Genomic DNA, 16,271 nt, shown 5'->3' with positions numbered 1-16,271 from the left:
CTGCAAAATGAAATTTCAAAAGGATTTGAAGGTAAGTTAACGCATACAATATCTTCAAACACAACTCAAGACAAAGGGCCATATTTATTATTATGTCACTCAACGCAATGTAGAAAGACACCTGTGCTGCATGAAAGTCAGAGGGCAGGAATGTGCCATATCTTTAATGATTTGGTCCATTCCTGCTCTCTGCCTGTGCTGGCACATAAACTGCTGCCTAGTGGTAACGCAGGCATCCTTGCACTATGATTCAAGGGTGCCTAAGTGACAGGGAGGATTGTTTCTGCGCAGAAAGACACACCTTCCTGCACAAAAGCAATCCTCTAAGGTTTTTTCCTCTTTGTACGTGTGATGAAGAATGCAGCACACTAAGAAAGAGAAAAAACAAGGAGAAATACAGATATTTCTACTCGTTACACCTTTCCTGGGAAGACGTAGCATTCTGACGCATTCCCAAGTCTACTAGTATTGGTAAATCTGGGAATGCTTCAGAATCCATGGGTGGAGGTATGAGAACACCAACTCTCCACCCATGGAACGCCTTCCTGGAGCATAGTAGCACAAGGAAGCAACTTGCATGGCTGTGAGTTACTCCAGATTTATCAAGCTACGCAGGGCCATGCATCACCCTGTGGCCCTTGCGTGGTGCAAGGGCGACACAAAGCTCCCCACAGTGTTGTAACAAACAGAAAATGCATTTTACCATTTCAAAACAGGGCAAATTACCGTTTCCTGATAGAAAGTGATCCATAATTTCTTCAAATGTTTCATATGCCTCCATTGCAACCAGTGCTTTGCTAAAATGATGAAGTGAAGTCAAAATATCCTTCGGATTTCTGAGAATATAAATGACCTGTTAAAATAAATACACCTTATTAGTAAACACATATACTGTGTACGCTTATTTCTTAAATGTGTCAACAGTGAAAATCAGAAATGTTTATTTTTATTATTATTGAGCAATTGACTTGTGTTCTCACCTTCAATCCGAAGTCTAATAAGGTTAAACAAATTCTTCTATGGAACTGGCGGTTGGTTGAACATCTTAATATCCCGAAACCACTTTTTGTGTTTCGCAGAGGCAGAAATTTAAGAACGCATCTAATGAGAGCTGCACGCTCACAACCAGCGAAAAAGAATTTGAGAGGCTTATTGGGCCTTCTAGCGCTGATAAGGCATTTCAGATGGAATAACTGCGCTGCATGCCCACAGACTAATGACTCTAAATTCATCTAGATTAACAACAAAATACACATTCAACAAAGTTTGTCAAATGGTAACACAAAAAATGTTCTGTATTCTGTGATATGCGATTGTGGGAATGCATATATAGGGCAGACAACTCAGGCAGTTAAAATGCGAATATTACAACATAAATCGCGCATACGATGCAAAACACAGGGAGCACCATTAGTCCAGCATTATGTGCAATGTGGCCACAAGGAGGCCACATTGAGAATGATATAAGTTGGTCAGTACTGTTAGCAGTGAGACCACAAAATAAAGTTGACCTCCAAATGAGTTTGAACCGTCTTGAGGGCCTTATGATCGAAAAGTACCATACAGCGACAGAAGGACTTAATGATCGCGATGAAATCTGGGCGATGATCTAATGTATAACACTACTACAAATAGGCTGAGCTGTAGAGTTTTTGTATTATTGCTACGATTGTATATATATATTTGTATATTGCTGCGATTGTATATATGTTTAGGACTCTATTGACATTTTTTGTACCTGCTCTGTACATAATGTATGACCACTATGTATATATTAGCACTTTTTTTGTACATATTTTGTTTTTGTATTAATTGTTTTGTATGCACGTTAGAATTTAATCCTATATTATACATAGCATTCTTGCACCACATCGCATATTTTTGATTTTTTTTTAATTAGAATATCATTTTTTTTATCACTTATGTACACTCATGTATATTTTGGTTTTGAGGTACACTTTTCAGCATAGTCTGTATGCATTTTTGTAGATTTATATGGTTTTTGGTCCGCATCGGTGGGAGATCAATATCCCCTCTGGTCATTTATGGCTAGCCATATTTTTACCGTATTTTAAGAATTATTTTTATCAGTTTTAGGTTTTTTCATTTTAGTTTTGGAGATAATGAGTTTCTGGGCAATACCTGGATGTTTCCATATCAGTAGTGGTAGAGAGTACATTGAGTCTGTTTTCTGTGTTTATTTTTGGTTTTACATGCTCACGTTGTTGAGACACCGACCGACCTCCCACAAAGCATTGAAATCCTGACGTTCCAGTGTAGCACACGCTGAACGTCGCTGTGGAGGACCAGGGATTTACCGTTGTGATACAACATAGCGGACGAAGGTGAGAAGGGAGTTACTTTGTTGCGCAAGCAACATTTCCCGTTTAGTAACAAGTCGAGTGACAGGATGCTTCTTTTAAATTCATAGGAAAAGCGGCGTCCGGACTTGGAACACGAGGGCCCATAAAGATTAGTTCCCATCAGTGGGAGAGGTAGGTGTTGATAAAGTGTTTTTCTGGCATAGACTTTCAGGCTTTAGAATATAACGGAGGAGAAAATTAGCCCACATTGTTTATCATTTTTTAGGTGTCTGTACCTCGGGTTGAGGTGGAACCCGTGGCTCTAGGATTCAGCGGTTGATTTTGCATGACGAGAGAGGATATTCAAAATGTGAGTGGCTTATGACGCCTTTTTTTTAAAGTTTGATTTATTGAAAAGAATAAAGGATCGAAAGAGGCAAAGAAGAAGAAAGCAGGACAATGAATATTTCAATAAAATACTTCAAAAAAAGAAAAAAGGGGGGTAGGCGAAAATAAGTACAAACATGCATAAAATATTTAATCAGAAGCATTGCATGGTAAAATACATAAAAGTAACAAGCATAATAAATTATAGCAGGTAAAAACTAGGTATATAGCATAATACACAGTGTAATATTATTACAGCAATAATATTGGGGGTAAAAAGGGGGGGGCAGCGGGGGGATCAAGGCGGCTTACGGACTTCAACTGAATCTGGATCTGGAGAAGTTTTAGAGGGAGTGGATGAAGAAAGGTAATTTACCAAGGGGAGCCAAAGCAAGTCACGTTTGATTGCTAGGGAAATGGGGGAGACAAAATTGGTGTCTAGTCGGTGATGAAAACAAACTGCATTCCACCAGGAGCGGTATGAGATATTTGTGGATTGTTTCCAATTAGAGGTGATGGAGTGAAATGCGATTGCTAACAGGAGGTCAATGAGAAGGTAATGAAGATGTGATTGAGGGAGCTCAGGAGAGAGAGAACCTAGGAAAATGTGAACTGGGGAGAAGGGAATCCGAAGATGGAAGATCCTTTGGATTTGAGTCCAGACAGAAGACCAAAACTGGGAAACAGGGGGGCAGTCAAAAAGCATGTGTTTGAGATCTGCAGAGGGGCAGGAGCATGACCAACAAGTAGGGGGAGTGGTGGATGAGAATTTGGATAGGGCAAGCGGGGTTAATAAGATTCTATTGTAAATAAAATAGAGAGTTTGGGTGGTTTGAGTAGCTCTAGAGGCCTTATGGAGTTTGGTCCAGAGTGTATCCCAAAGATCAGTCGACCAAGTCTGAGAAAGGTCGGACTCCCAGTTCAGTTCCATCTTAGTCTTTGGCCTATCATCGGAAAAACGAAGAGAAGTGTAAAGGGCAGAAGCAGAAGGAGAAGATTCCAAGATTAAGGAAGTAGGTCTAGGAGGTGGGGGAATAGTCTCTGAAGGTGATAGGGAATGAAGATAAAGAGTAAGAAGTGGGAGCAGCAAATCATATTGTGAACGAGTGTTGGAAGGCAACGAGAATTGATGTTGAAGGTCTGAAAAAGAGAGAATAGCATCCTGAAAAAGTAGTTGAGATATCCAGCTTAACCACTACAGCGCTAGCGGGTTTTCCCGCTGTGCGCTGGAGGCTCATAAATCACACTTTACATGACAAAGCCAGCTCGTCATGCGCGCAGCGCAGGTAACGCCCATGACGAGCTGGCTTTGTCATTAGCGACTGTGACTGTGAAAAAGGCTTTATTTCGATACGTAAATATCTTAAAAGCAATACATTACAAAATGCAATTTCTAGAATTAAAAAACATGACATACAGTTATAATTTCATTAAACAGTCATTAGCGTGGAAAGGGTTAAGCCACAAGAGTGCCAAACCTTCCAGTAGATGGTACGATTGCAAATTTTGAGTAGAGGATTGAACCAGATAGATTGGTTGCTGAGCGAAAGACGTGAGGGATTGGAAGAAGATAGGAAGGGAAAAAGGAGTTTATAAGAATGAGAAATGATAGGATTACGGAAACGACGTGAACTACGTGTAAATGACAGAAATTCACGAAAAGTGAAAGGAGAGATATTTTTTGATATTTTTGATATTTATGTGTATTTATAAAGCGCAAGCGTTCGCTCCCAAGGGAGCATCATGGCGCTAAGCAAGTTGCAGAGGATAACTGAAAAGTGGGAAGTGGTGTAAAATTGAAGCTGAATGCTAGATGGCAGCCAATACAAAGGTGTCTGGTTGTTGGTAGACCCATGTCTTTAGGAGTTTTCTGAAACTGTTCTCATTTTCAATAAGTCTGAGATTAGCTGGAAGGTTGTTCCAGGCCTTGGCTGCCAGAACAGTAAAAGATTTCCCACCTTTTGTCTTGTATTTGAATCTAGGGATCGTGACAAGATTTGTCCCAGAGGATCTCAAACAACGCGGGGGATTGTAACGCGTAAAGCGATTTGCAAAGTAGTGGGGCCCTGTGTTTTGCATAGATTTAAAAACTGTGAGGAGCAGTTTGAAGAGGATTCTCTTGTGCAAAGGTAACCAGTGCAGAGATTTTAATGCTGCTGAAGCTGATGACCTTCTGGGGAGTTGTAAAACCAATCTGGCAGCTGCATGTTGTATGCTCTGCAGCTTTCTGAGGGTGGGTTTTTTCACTCCAGCCATTAATCCATTGCAGTAATCAAGTCGGGAGAGAATTAAGGCTACCGCGACTGATTTTCTGGCTGCAATGGGGAGGAACTCGAAGAATTTCTTCAGGGATTTAATGAGTCCAAAACAGCGACCGGCAGTAATCCTAATGTGGTCATCGAAAGAAAGGGATGAGTCGAATTGCACGCCTAGGTTCCGAGCTGATAATACTGCACTGGGAGGGGCCTCCGATCCTGAGGGCCACCAGTCTTTCGGACAAAAAGACAGATTTTTACCTAGTGGAGATAAAGAAGGATTCTATGGCAAGCCAAATGGGAGGGTATGGAGGGAGATCGGAAGACAACCAACGGGTGGATTGTCCCAGAGAGAATGCACGGTGATAGACTCTGAAATCAGGGAAACGGACACCCGCCTGAGATTTGTCCTTTCGTAGGGATGCAAGAGCTATATGAGAACGTTTACCGTTCCACAAAAATTTTGATAATAATGAGTCGATTTTCTTAAAATAAAAATCCGGAATCCGTATTGGAATCATAGAGATGGTATATAAGAGAAGTGGAGAAAGCATCATTTTAATAGCATTAAGGCGGCCCCACCAGGAGAGAAAGAGCAGGTTCCAGCGGGTGATGGAGTCATTCAACTTCTTGGTAATGTAATCGAAATTCAATTTAAGGGTATCAGTTAAGAGGGGGGCGAACCATACTCCTAGGTATTTTATTTTAGAAGGTTGCCAAGAGAAACCAGAGTGAGAGAAAAGATGCTTATGGCATGGAGAATTCAGGGGGAGGATTTCACATTTATACGCGTTAAGGCGGTACCCAGAGACTGCAGAAAATGTGGAAACTTGGTGAAGAAAAGAAGGAAGATTCAGGGTTAGAACAGTAAAAAAGGACATCATCAGCGTAGACCGATAGTTTAACCTGATAAGGACCGTACTGAAAACCAGATATGCTGTCATCTTGGCGGATTTTAGTGAGAAAGGGTTCCAGAGCTAATATAAACAATAAGGGAGAAAGAGGGCAACCCTGGTGCACCCCTCTTTGTAGAGAGAAGTAGTCAGAAGACAAACCATTTGCAAAAATGGAAGCTTGAGGATTCGAATAAAGTAGGGAGGTGAGTGAGATGAATTTAGGAGGGAGACCTGCCCATTGAAGAGCCCGAAACATAAAATCCTAGTTAACCCTATCAAAAGCTTTCTCTGCGTCCAGAGAGATAGCAGCGAAGGGATGGTCTAGGGAGGGAGCTTTACTACGAATATTAAAAAAGACTCTAGAATTGTCTGAAGAGAGACAGCCTTTAACAAAACCCGATTGCTCAGGGCCAATTAGTGTCGGTAGGAGGGGATCCAATCGCAGAGCTAAAATCTTGGCAAGTATTTTATAATCAGTGTTAACGAGAGAAATAGGCCGATAATTCTTACAAAGGGAATGGTCCTTATCGTCTTTGGGAATTAAGCAAATAAGAGCTTGCTGAAATGAACCACTAGAAGAGCCAGCATCGATAAAGGAGAGAAATAATAGTAAGAGCTTCGGTAAGAGGAGAGAAGCAAAGTGGCTGTAAAATTCTATAGTGAAGCCGTCAGGCCCAGGGGCCTTCCTGCGACGTAGTTTGGAGATGGCGAGGGAGATTTCAGAGATGGAACAAGTCCAAATCAAGAGCAGAGGGACTTACAAGAGAGGAAGAGGGAGAGGGGAGTGACTGAAAATAGGCGTGGAGATCAGATGGAGAGGGAATCACTTCCGGAGTATAGAGATTTTTATAAAAGGAAACAAATTCATTGAGAATATCCTTATTCTTGAAATCTAGAATCTCCCGACGAGGTCTTTATCGATGTAATCTTAGTACATTCCTTCCTAATCTTCAAATAATTAGCAAGTAGCTTTCCCATCTTGTTTCTACCACCATAGTAACGAGAGTTACATTTTAAAAGGACATTAGATGCTGCCTCCGTAGTGAATTTATTAAAGGAAATTTTAGCCTCAATTAGTTCCTTAAGGGAAGAGTCTGAGTTGTAAGAGTGATATGCAAGTTCCAGACGTTTAATATCTGCAAGGATTTGAGCTGATTTGGCCTCTTTAAGTTTCTTCCCTCGCGCAACAAAATTCATAATAAAACCTCTAGAAGCTGCTTTAAAAGAGTCCCAAACCATAACAAAGGGGGAGTCAGGGGTTTGGTTTAACAAAAAGAATTCCGTAGCAAAAGTGATGAATTCAGAGGAAAAGATGGGATCAAGAAGGAGGGCGTTGTTAAATCTCCATCTGCCTGAGGAAGGGGAGAATGGGAGAAGGTCAATGTCAACCAGGACGGGGGCGTGATCAGAAATTAAAATAGAGCCTATTTGGAGCGGATGGCGTGTTGGGATAAGTGTTTACCAAGGAAGATGTGGTCAATGCGGGATTGGGAATGATGACATGAAAAGAAAAAACTATATTCTCTAAGGTCAGGGTTACATAGTCTCCAGATGTCAACCAAGGCATTCTTTTGTATTGATTTGGTAAATTGGGAATACATCTTAGAGGCCACAAATTTAGCCCTGGAATGTCGGTCAAGGAAGGGGTCCATAATTTGGTTGCAGTCTCCACCGAACACAATATACTCATCAGAAAGAGAAGCCAGCTTGAGGGAAATGGAGGGCCAGAAGGATTTATCAACACCAGTAGGGGCATAAATATTAAAGAAAACAAGGGGGATGTTATCTATAAGCAATCAGACAATTACCCAACGACCATCAACATCACATTCATGAGAAATTGATGCAACATTTAACTTTTTATGAAATAACATTACTACACCATTTTTCTTAGTAACAGTAGGGGAGCAAAAAACATGTCCAACCCAAAAGCGTTTACGTTTTAAGGCCTCATGTTCTTGAAGATGTGACTCTTGGAGAAGAGCAACATCAGTTTTGAGTCTGGCAAGGTGTAATAACACCCGTTGCCTCTTGATGGGATTATTTGATCCCTTAACATTCCAGGTTGTAACACGGAATGAAAAAACAAAGAAGAAAAATTAGCAATATTATGCTCATTAAGAAAGAAGAAGATAAAGTAGCTGAAGTAAGAGAGGGGAGTGAAAAAAGAAGAAGACAGAGAGGGGTGAAAAAAGGAGAGAGAGAAAGAGAGGAAAGGAGGAGTAAAGGTGAGAAGAAGGGGAGGAAACAGATAAAGAACAAGGAGACAGTACATGTCTAAAACAGACGACTGATAGTCGTACTAACGAAGAAACAAACGAAACGGGGGTGGTAACACCGCAAGACGGCGACGTAAACAGCAAGAGCGGGCAGCGACCTCCAGCTCAAATAACTCCACAGGGCATGAGATGGAAACAAGAGGATAAGCAAGGTGTCAGGGAGGGAGGATGGATCTGTATGAAGGAGAGAGAAAAAGGAGGGTTATCAGGAGGCAATCAACAAGAGGGAGATATCAAACCTAAACTGAGGGAATAAAGAAACAGATGAGTAACAAGAAAAGAAAAAGATAGAACAACATCAACAACAAAACTATGGTTACTGCAGTTCAAGTCAAATCAGCCATGTCCAGATAGTTCCATAGCGTCAGCTCCATGTTGTCGAAGAAAGGATTGCAGGACTGCTGGATCATCATATGTCGTGGTTCTGTCTTTATATGTAACCTTGAACAGGCAAGGATGAAGGAGGCCATACCTAGCATTTAGAGCTCTTATTGAGGACGTAAGTCCAGGAATTTCTTTTGTCGATCCGCCGTGGCTTTGGACACATCCTGTTAGAGAAAGAGACGATGGCCTTCCCAAATAATTAGCTTTTTGAGTTTGGCGTCTGAAAGAACCTGCAGAAGGTCAGTGTATTGAAGGAACAACATAATGACTCCTCTAAGTTTGTTAGAAATTTTGGGGCCGAGGTGATGCACACTTTGTATGTTGACTGATGTCAAAGCAGGTGCATCCAGAATCTTAGCAAGAAAAGACTGAAAGAAAAGGGTAGGATTAGATCCCTCTGTAAGTTCCGGAAGTCCGTACAAGCGAAGGTTGTTCCTGCGATTTCTGTTTTCCAAATGCTCGGTCTGCTTCTTTAGCAATGAAATTTCCGCTGCCATAGATGAAAGTTGAGAACAAGAGGAATGGAGAGAGTCCGTAGATTGTTCTAGGATGAGGACCCGGGAGTCAAGAGAGGACCATTTATCCTGCATTGCTTGAAGAGTCTTGGTAGTGGTATCCATAAACGGCTTAAGGGCACGTAGTTCCTCTAGAATAAGATCGATGGAAGAGGAAGAGGAGGATGAAGTAGCCTCTGGAGAAGGAGGATCCTTTTTGAGACGCTTTAAGGAGACCAGCGTTGAAGGAGTTTTACCACCGATATGAGATTTAGGAATGGCCCCTGGCATAGTAGCAAGCTTTGGAGTAGCACTCTCTTCCATATCTTGGGTGGGCGAGTCAGAGTCAGAACAGAGAGGGACTTTTGAAGTAGTGGAAAGCTTTAAGTTGCGGAGTTTCCCCATATAAGAGTCTCGACAGAACTGGTGGGGAGTGCCAAGATTGAAAAATCCTGAAAGGTGGCACTCAAATTCAGAAGTAATCGGACCTGTGAAAAAGCAATGAAGGGGGAAAGCACCACCACACTGTGTGGAAAGGAAGTCGAGTGAAAGAAGCAAATTAATGTGTAACACCACAATGTACAAAGTCAGGGCAATGAAGCAGTCAAAAAGAAAAACTGCAGTAGACTGATCATGCCACAAAACGCTGTAGAACTAGGCGTAATAGCAGGAGGGTTGAGATGTGCCACAGAGATGATAAAAACCCTTCAAAGCTTATTGGACGTGGAGTAAGTGCTGGCAGCAAAGCCCATCGTAATTACTGCAGAAAAACAGCGTGGATAGGAGGTACAGCGCAGAAACAGATAATAAAAATGGTGCAGGTGAAATGCTGTACGTCGCAAAAGTGCTAAAAAATGGCGGCTGAGGGGGCGTGGCCAAGATGGCGGGGTAGCAGGACGTGTCTGCTAGAGCTCCCGACCCCATCGGAAGCCCCGAGCCCTGAATGTACCTGCATTTTCCCCCCGGAGCCACGCAGACCGGCTCCGCGGATCAAGGAGCTAGCGACGGCCTGACAGTCGCTTTCAGCGCGCGACTGCGTGCCGAATTCGCCGAGATCCCGGTGCCGTGCTTGGAGCCGGCGCAACCCACGGCGGAAGCAGTGCCCCGGCCCAGACAAGACAGCGAGTCGCCGGGAGGCTGGAAGGCACGGTGTGGACACGCCGCCGCTGTAGGTGGAGCTCTCTGACCCCGGCGGGCGGCGCGGCTATGCGCAGCGAACTGGAGCGGTGAGGTGCCTGGAGCGAGTCCCTGCCTTCCGACAAGCCAAGATGGCGGCAGATTGAGTGGTGGGTCCCCCGCTCGGACTGGCTGGAGGTCCACAAACTGTACGGAGGGCCCGCTGTCCAAGGCGGATTACCCCAGCTACCCGGAGGACGCCACCATCTGTGCGGTAAGCGCTGCATCTGGGGCTGACGCTTCACCGGCGGGATCCGGACGGTCTCCACGTCCGAGGTGCAGGCTGGACGGGGAGGGACCTACGCGAGCGCCCGGCTCAGAGGCCTACCCGGGCAGCGAGGGAGACGACACACAGCGCTTGGTAGCGCGGCCCCCTGGTGGACACGAACTGCTACTGCAGGAACACTATCACCCCCGGGCGAGGGGCACCCCAGGACCGCCGGAGGCGCTCTGCGCACGGGCTGTGGTACCCGCGTGGCCCGTGGTACCAGGAGTGCGTACCCTAAAGAACGCTGTGGACGGTGGAGCTGCCTGGAAGGGCTGTGGGCCGCGTGGGGCGCCTGGAGCGATAGACTCGCCGGCTGGGCCCCGGGGCCCGCAGCACACCGACCTATTGGCTGGATAAAGAGTAGAGCGACGCGAACGCCAGAGCGGCGGCCCGGCGGGGCCACGTGGAGGTCCTACCATAGCGCCTGACTGAGTGATCCCCTAACTGAAGCGGCCTACCGCCGGCAAAACACAGTGACCCACCAGTGGGGTGGCACCCCCGCTGCCTTGGCACCACTTCATGCACGCAACGGAGCGCCCGTGCAGCCCTGAATGCTCCAACTGCACCCCCTGAGACGCGCTGGTTGAGGTGGGACTCCCCCAGGGGGGCCGCGAGCCGCGCGGACGCCTGGTTTGGCCGGAGGGGGGATCTGACCGGGCGCCCGGTGCCCGCGGCATCAGCTGGACATCGCGACGGAGGTCACAACGGTCTCACCCGAGCCAGAGAAGCGGCGGCAGGCTCTCCGTGCGGGCATCAACGGCAAAACCCCCCCCCTCTGGCTGAAGGGGGCCTTCTGACTCGGACCAGTGGGGCTCCTCTGGACGGTGGCGACTTCTCATCCGCCCTGCGCTGGGTACGGGTTCCTTGAGGCCCGGTTTCCACGTACTGGAAGAAACAGACTGGTGGGGAGACCTGGACTATGGCGGGCCAAAGGGGAGGGAAACGCAACGATCGCACCGACCGCACGCTCCCGGAGATGCTTAACAGACAGCAGGCCAAGGGGGACAGAGCCTCTTCTTCACCTGGAGCTGCAGGAGGCTCACAATCTGGCGCAGCAGCGGAACCCCCGGTAACCAGATCCTTTTTGGAATCTCTCTTTGGCACGCTGAGGGAGGACTTCCAAACCCTCAAACGGGAAGTTGCGGGGGAGGTGCGTGAGGTCCGCAGGGAGGTGGAGGGCCTAGGAGAGAGAGTGGACACTGTGGAGACCTCTGCGCACAGGCAAGCTGAAGAGATCACCCTTCTCCAGCAGGAAGTTCTGACCCTTCGAGAACAACACCTGGACCTCCAATTACACAACGAGGACTTAGAAAACAGGTCACGAAGGAATAACATTAGGGTCCGGGGTGTGCCATCCTCGGAAGAGAACCCGGACATTGTTCAGTACCTGCAGGAACTCTTCCGCATGGTCCTGGGGGAAGGGGACGACTTCCCCATTAGAATCGACAGAGCGCACAGGGTAGGTCCCACTAGAAGATCTAATGGTCCCCCTCCGGACATCCTGGCGTTCCTCCCGGACTTCCCGCTGAAAGAAAAAATCATGGCGGGGGCCCGCAAGGTGCATTCTCTCACTTTCCGGGATCACCCCGTGGCCTTATACCAAGACCTGTCTACAATCACGCTTCAGAGGCGCAAGTCGTTCAAGATTGTGACAGACTTCCTCAGACAGCATGAGACGCCCTACTCGTGGGGGCACCCCTTTCGTATTATCTTCAAGTGGCAGGGAGAGACGCACCATGTCCGGAATCTCCAGGACGCCTGCGAAATCCTGAGCATCACCGCAGAGGAGGAGGACGCCCATACGCCTAGACGGAGGCGCGCAACTGACGTCGGCTGGCATCGCGCTGCGAGCAGGAGGAGGAGGACGGTGGACACGGCGCGGAGACCAGGGTCTCCAACGATTAGGGCGGAACAAGAAGCCGCCGTCCGGACTGCATCTACGGTGCTTGAGGGTCCGGAGGAGGTGGCACTGACCGCTTGACTATGCTCCGGGGGGAACTCACAGTAGCAATATTTCCATGGCTGGCTTGGGTGCTCGATGGGGGGGGGTGAAGGTGTGACCACGTGTGGCTGGACGTCCATTAAGGTAACATTCCACGGACTGGTCCGCTTGGGCTTGTCCGGGACTATTTCAAAAGTTTTGGATACGCGGGTGTGGGGGGGAAGCATGACCCGGGGGTTGATGCTGAGGGCGATGACCGAGGGTTGGGAGGCGTTGTGGTGGGTTTTGAGTGATGGGGGTCGGGGGGTTTGTTCAGAGTTGGTGATGGGGGTTGTTGGGGGGGGAGAGTTGGAAGTTACCTGGCCCAGTGCTTCTACCGTATTTGAGAATGCTAGCGCAGGCGCTCGTATTTGCCTGGCAGTCGTCCTGTTCTCACACACTCTGGTTAGCGCACACAGGCTGAACAGTCCGATCCATCCATGGCAGAATTGAAGATACTGACCCTGAATGTTAAGGGGTTAAACAACCCTACGAAAAGGAGAGCCATCCTATCCTTATTAGAAAACTCTCGGGCGGACATATGTCTGCTCCAAGAGACCCACTTGTTAACTGCTGATTGCCACAGAATGAGGTCCCATCATTTCCCTACACAGTTCTTTTCCTCTAATACCACTAAAACTGCAGGGGTGGCTATCCTCCTATCCAAATCGTTTACAGGTGAGGTGTTGCACAAATTGGTCGAACAAAAAGGTAGACTTCTTGCCTACAGACTTAAAGTGGGTACTCTCACGTTCACTGTCGGCACCGTTTACGCCCCGAATGAACAGCAAGATAGATTTCTACGCGGGGCTCTAGAGGAGGTTACGGCTTCACCGGACACGCACATCATGCTAGGGGGGGACATTAATTTGGTCTTTGACTCAGCGAAAGATAGATCGGCGCAGCGATCTCCGCAGGCTGGGGAACTCTCGCAGGCGATCAAGGCTCAGTTAGTTGAATCCGATCTGCACGATCTCTGGCGCGAACTTCACCCTACTGACATAGATTTCTCCTACTATTCGCATGCACATAAAACTTATGCCAGACTTGATTATCTACTGGTCTCTGGCCCTGTTCGTAGCCTTGCCACGGCCTCGGAAATGGGTGTTTTATCTCTGTCGGATCATGCACCGGTCTCGGGGACCCTACAACTCCAGCCGAGCTCAGCCCGGAGGGGGGTTTGGAGGCTTCGGGACACCCTCCTGCACAGGAAGGAAGTGGTGCAGAGCATTAATGATTCGATCAAGGACTATCAGCTGCATAACTCCAACGCTGATACTTCCATGTCGACTCAGTGGGGGGCTCTCAAGGCGGTGCTGCGGGGAGAATTTATTGCGATCTCGGCGGCGGATAACCGTGAGAGGAAACGGAAACGGGACGAACTTACCCGGAAAGTCAGGGAATTGGAGACCGTACACCGCCGCACTGGGGCTCCGAGGGTCTGGAAACAGCTGAAAGCTGCGAGGAAACTCCTGTCCTCATTGGACCTTGATAGGGCGGAATATGCAGCATTGCGCCTCAAACACGCATACTATACTGGGGGTGACCGGTGTGGCCGCCTGCTGGCAACCAAGCTGAGAGTGGCCCATCAGAGTCGCCAGGTGAAGGAACTGACGGGATTTGCAGGTCAGGGGGTCACGGGTGACGCCGAAATTGCCGAGACCTTTCGCCGCTTCTATGCTGATCTGTACAGAGCGGACAACACCAATATGGAGGACGCAGAGGAGTCCTTGATTTGGTGGCCCTCCCGTCACTGACCCAAGAGCAGGCAGCCTATCTGGAGAGAGAGATTACGATCGAGGAGGTGATTACGGCGATTTCTAGACTCAAATTAGGGAAAGCCCCTGGCCCGGATGGCTATACAGCCCTCTTTTATAGGACGTTCTGCGGGACGTTAAGCCCTATCTTGACCACACTATTTAACTCCTTCTCTGACCCTGGCACTATCTCTCCGGATCTGCTACGGGCGACAGTGTCTGTCATTCCCAAGCCAGGGAAGGACAGGAAGCAGTGCTGCTCGTATAGGCCAATCTCCTTGCTAAATTTAGACCTGAAACTCTATACTGGAATTCTAGCGGCGAGGTTGGCGCAGCACCTCCCTGGCCTCATTGAACCGGATCAAGCCGGTTTCGTACCTGGACGGCAGACGGTGGACAACACTAAACGTATAGTTCACGTCTTGGAAAAAGCCTCCCGTATCCCAGGGGAGCGAATGCTCCTCTCAGTCGATGCGGAAAAGGCATTCGACCGGGTGCACTGGCCTTACCTCGAACGGGTCATGGCGAAGCTGGGGATGGGGGAAAAGTTCCGAACCATGGTCTTTAATTGCTACAAATACCCCTCGGCCGCAGTCCGCGTGAATGGTTGCGGCTCACGGCGGTTTGACATCGAACGCGGCACGAGACAGGGTTGTCCCCTCTCCCCCCTCCTCTTCGCGCTCTACATGGAGCCCTTTGCCCACCGAGTGCGGCAAAACGTGGCCGTTACCGGAGTACGAATGGGGGGTTTCACCCATGAAATCAGCCTTTACGCAGACGACGTTATCTTCGCGTTGGAAAACCCGAGGCAGGCCCTACCCGCCTGTATGGCGGAGCTCCAAGCTTTTAAGAAGGTAGCAGGCTTTCGGATGAATGTGGAGAAATCCACAGCTCTAGACATCTCCTTGACTCTGTCCACGAGGAACGACCTACAAAGGCTCTTCCCACTGCGGTGGTCGAAAGATCAGGTGCAATATCTAGGGATTACGTTAGCTCCCACGTTGCAGGCCATGGTCTCCCTTAATTATGAGGCGGTTGGCAGAAAGGTGAGAGATGAATTAAGACGATGGAACAAAGGCACGCTTTCCTGGCCGGGTAGAGTGGCAGCGATCAAAATGACGGTCTTGCCCCAAATTCTGTATCTGTTCCGGGCACTGCCCTTGCAACCACCTAAGGGCTGGATTCCACAAATGCAAACTGACGTGTCCCGATTTGTGTGGCAGGGCCGTAAACCCCGAATGCGCCGCACTCTCACGACGTTGACACCGGAATCTGGAGGACTGGGAGTCCCCGACCTCCGCAAATATTTCCAGGCGGCCCAGTTAAGATACCTGGTGGAATGGAGCAGGTGGGAGTCCGATAAACACTGGCTCTTCCAGGATCAGGCAGTGGCCGGACGCCCCTTGCAGGAAATACCCTTCCTCCGCCGCCCACACCGCCCCCCGAACCTCTATGCTTCTTACGTAACGCGGGTCCCGATGCAAGTATGGGACGCCACGAATCGCACGTTTGACCTCACCACGTTCCCCTCACCTCTCACACCTATTGTAGACAATCCCGACTTCACACCGGGGATGGAACACGGGGCCTTTTCACATTGGAGAGATAAGGGCTGTAGGGCACTCGTCCATATGTACGCGACGGATGGAATTATTCCCTTTCACAGCCTTAAAGATACTTATCAGTTAACCGAATCTGACCGCATGAGATACTGGCAGGTCCGACACTGGGCCTTGCAGCCGAGTGTGAGGGACTCTGCAGACAGGAGGCTCCTCCCATATGAGCGATGGCTAATCACCCGCACCTCAGACTCTAAACTTATCACTGACCTATACAAATTGCTTCAGCTCCCGTCTTCACACTTCTATATTCCCGGCAGAGAGCGATGGAATAGAGAACTGGGGAGAACGCTTAGTCTTAAAGAATGGGAACGTATTTCATACAGAGCACGTCACTCGGCCTACCATGTAGGCCTCACAGAAACCTTCACGAAGATATCCACCTACTGGTATCACACCCCAGAAAGACTACACGAAATGAACAGGCTTCTTAGCGATAGATGCTGGCGGGAGTGCGGGCAGGTGGGCACAC

The 16,271-nt window shown here is 48.2% G+C and overlaps 1 protein-coding gene across 1 annotated transcript in view; it reads right to left on the bottom strand.

Annotated features, from left to right (window-relative positions):
• The window catches only part of LOC144762544 (amine sulfotransferase-like), a 698,038-nt gene that overhangs the window by 353,290 nt on the left and 328,477 nt on the right, over window positions 1-16,271 (bottom strand). The window contains exon 4 of the mRNA XM_078647775.1: window positions 727-853. Coding sequence (XP_078503901.1) covers window positions 727-853 — 127 coding nt within the window. The remainder of the gene's footprint in view (window positions 1-726; window positions 854-16,271) is intronic.

The sequence above is a fragment of the Lissotriton helveticus genome, chromosome 6 (genome assembly GCF_964261635.1).
Source record: "Lissotriton helveticus chromosome 6, aLisHel1.1, whole genome shotgun sequence".
Classification (NCBI taxonomy): Eukaryota; Metazoa; Chordata; class Amphibia; order Caudata; family Salamandridae; genus Lissotriton; species Lissotriton helveticus.
Note: the sequence above shows the minus strand (reverse complement) of the source record. Positions and strands in the feature narration are given on the sequence as shown.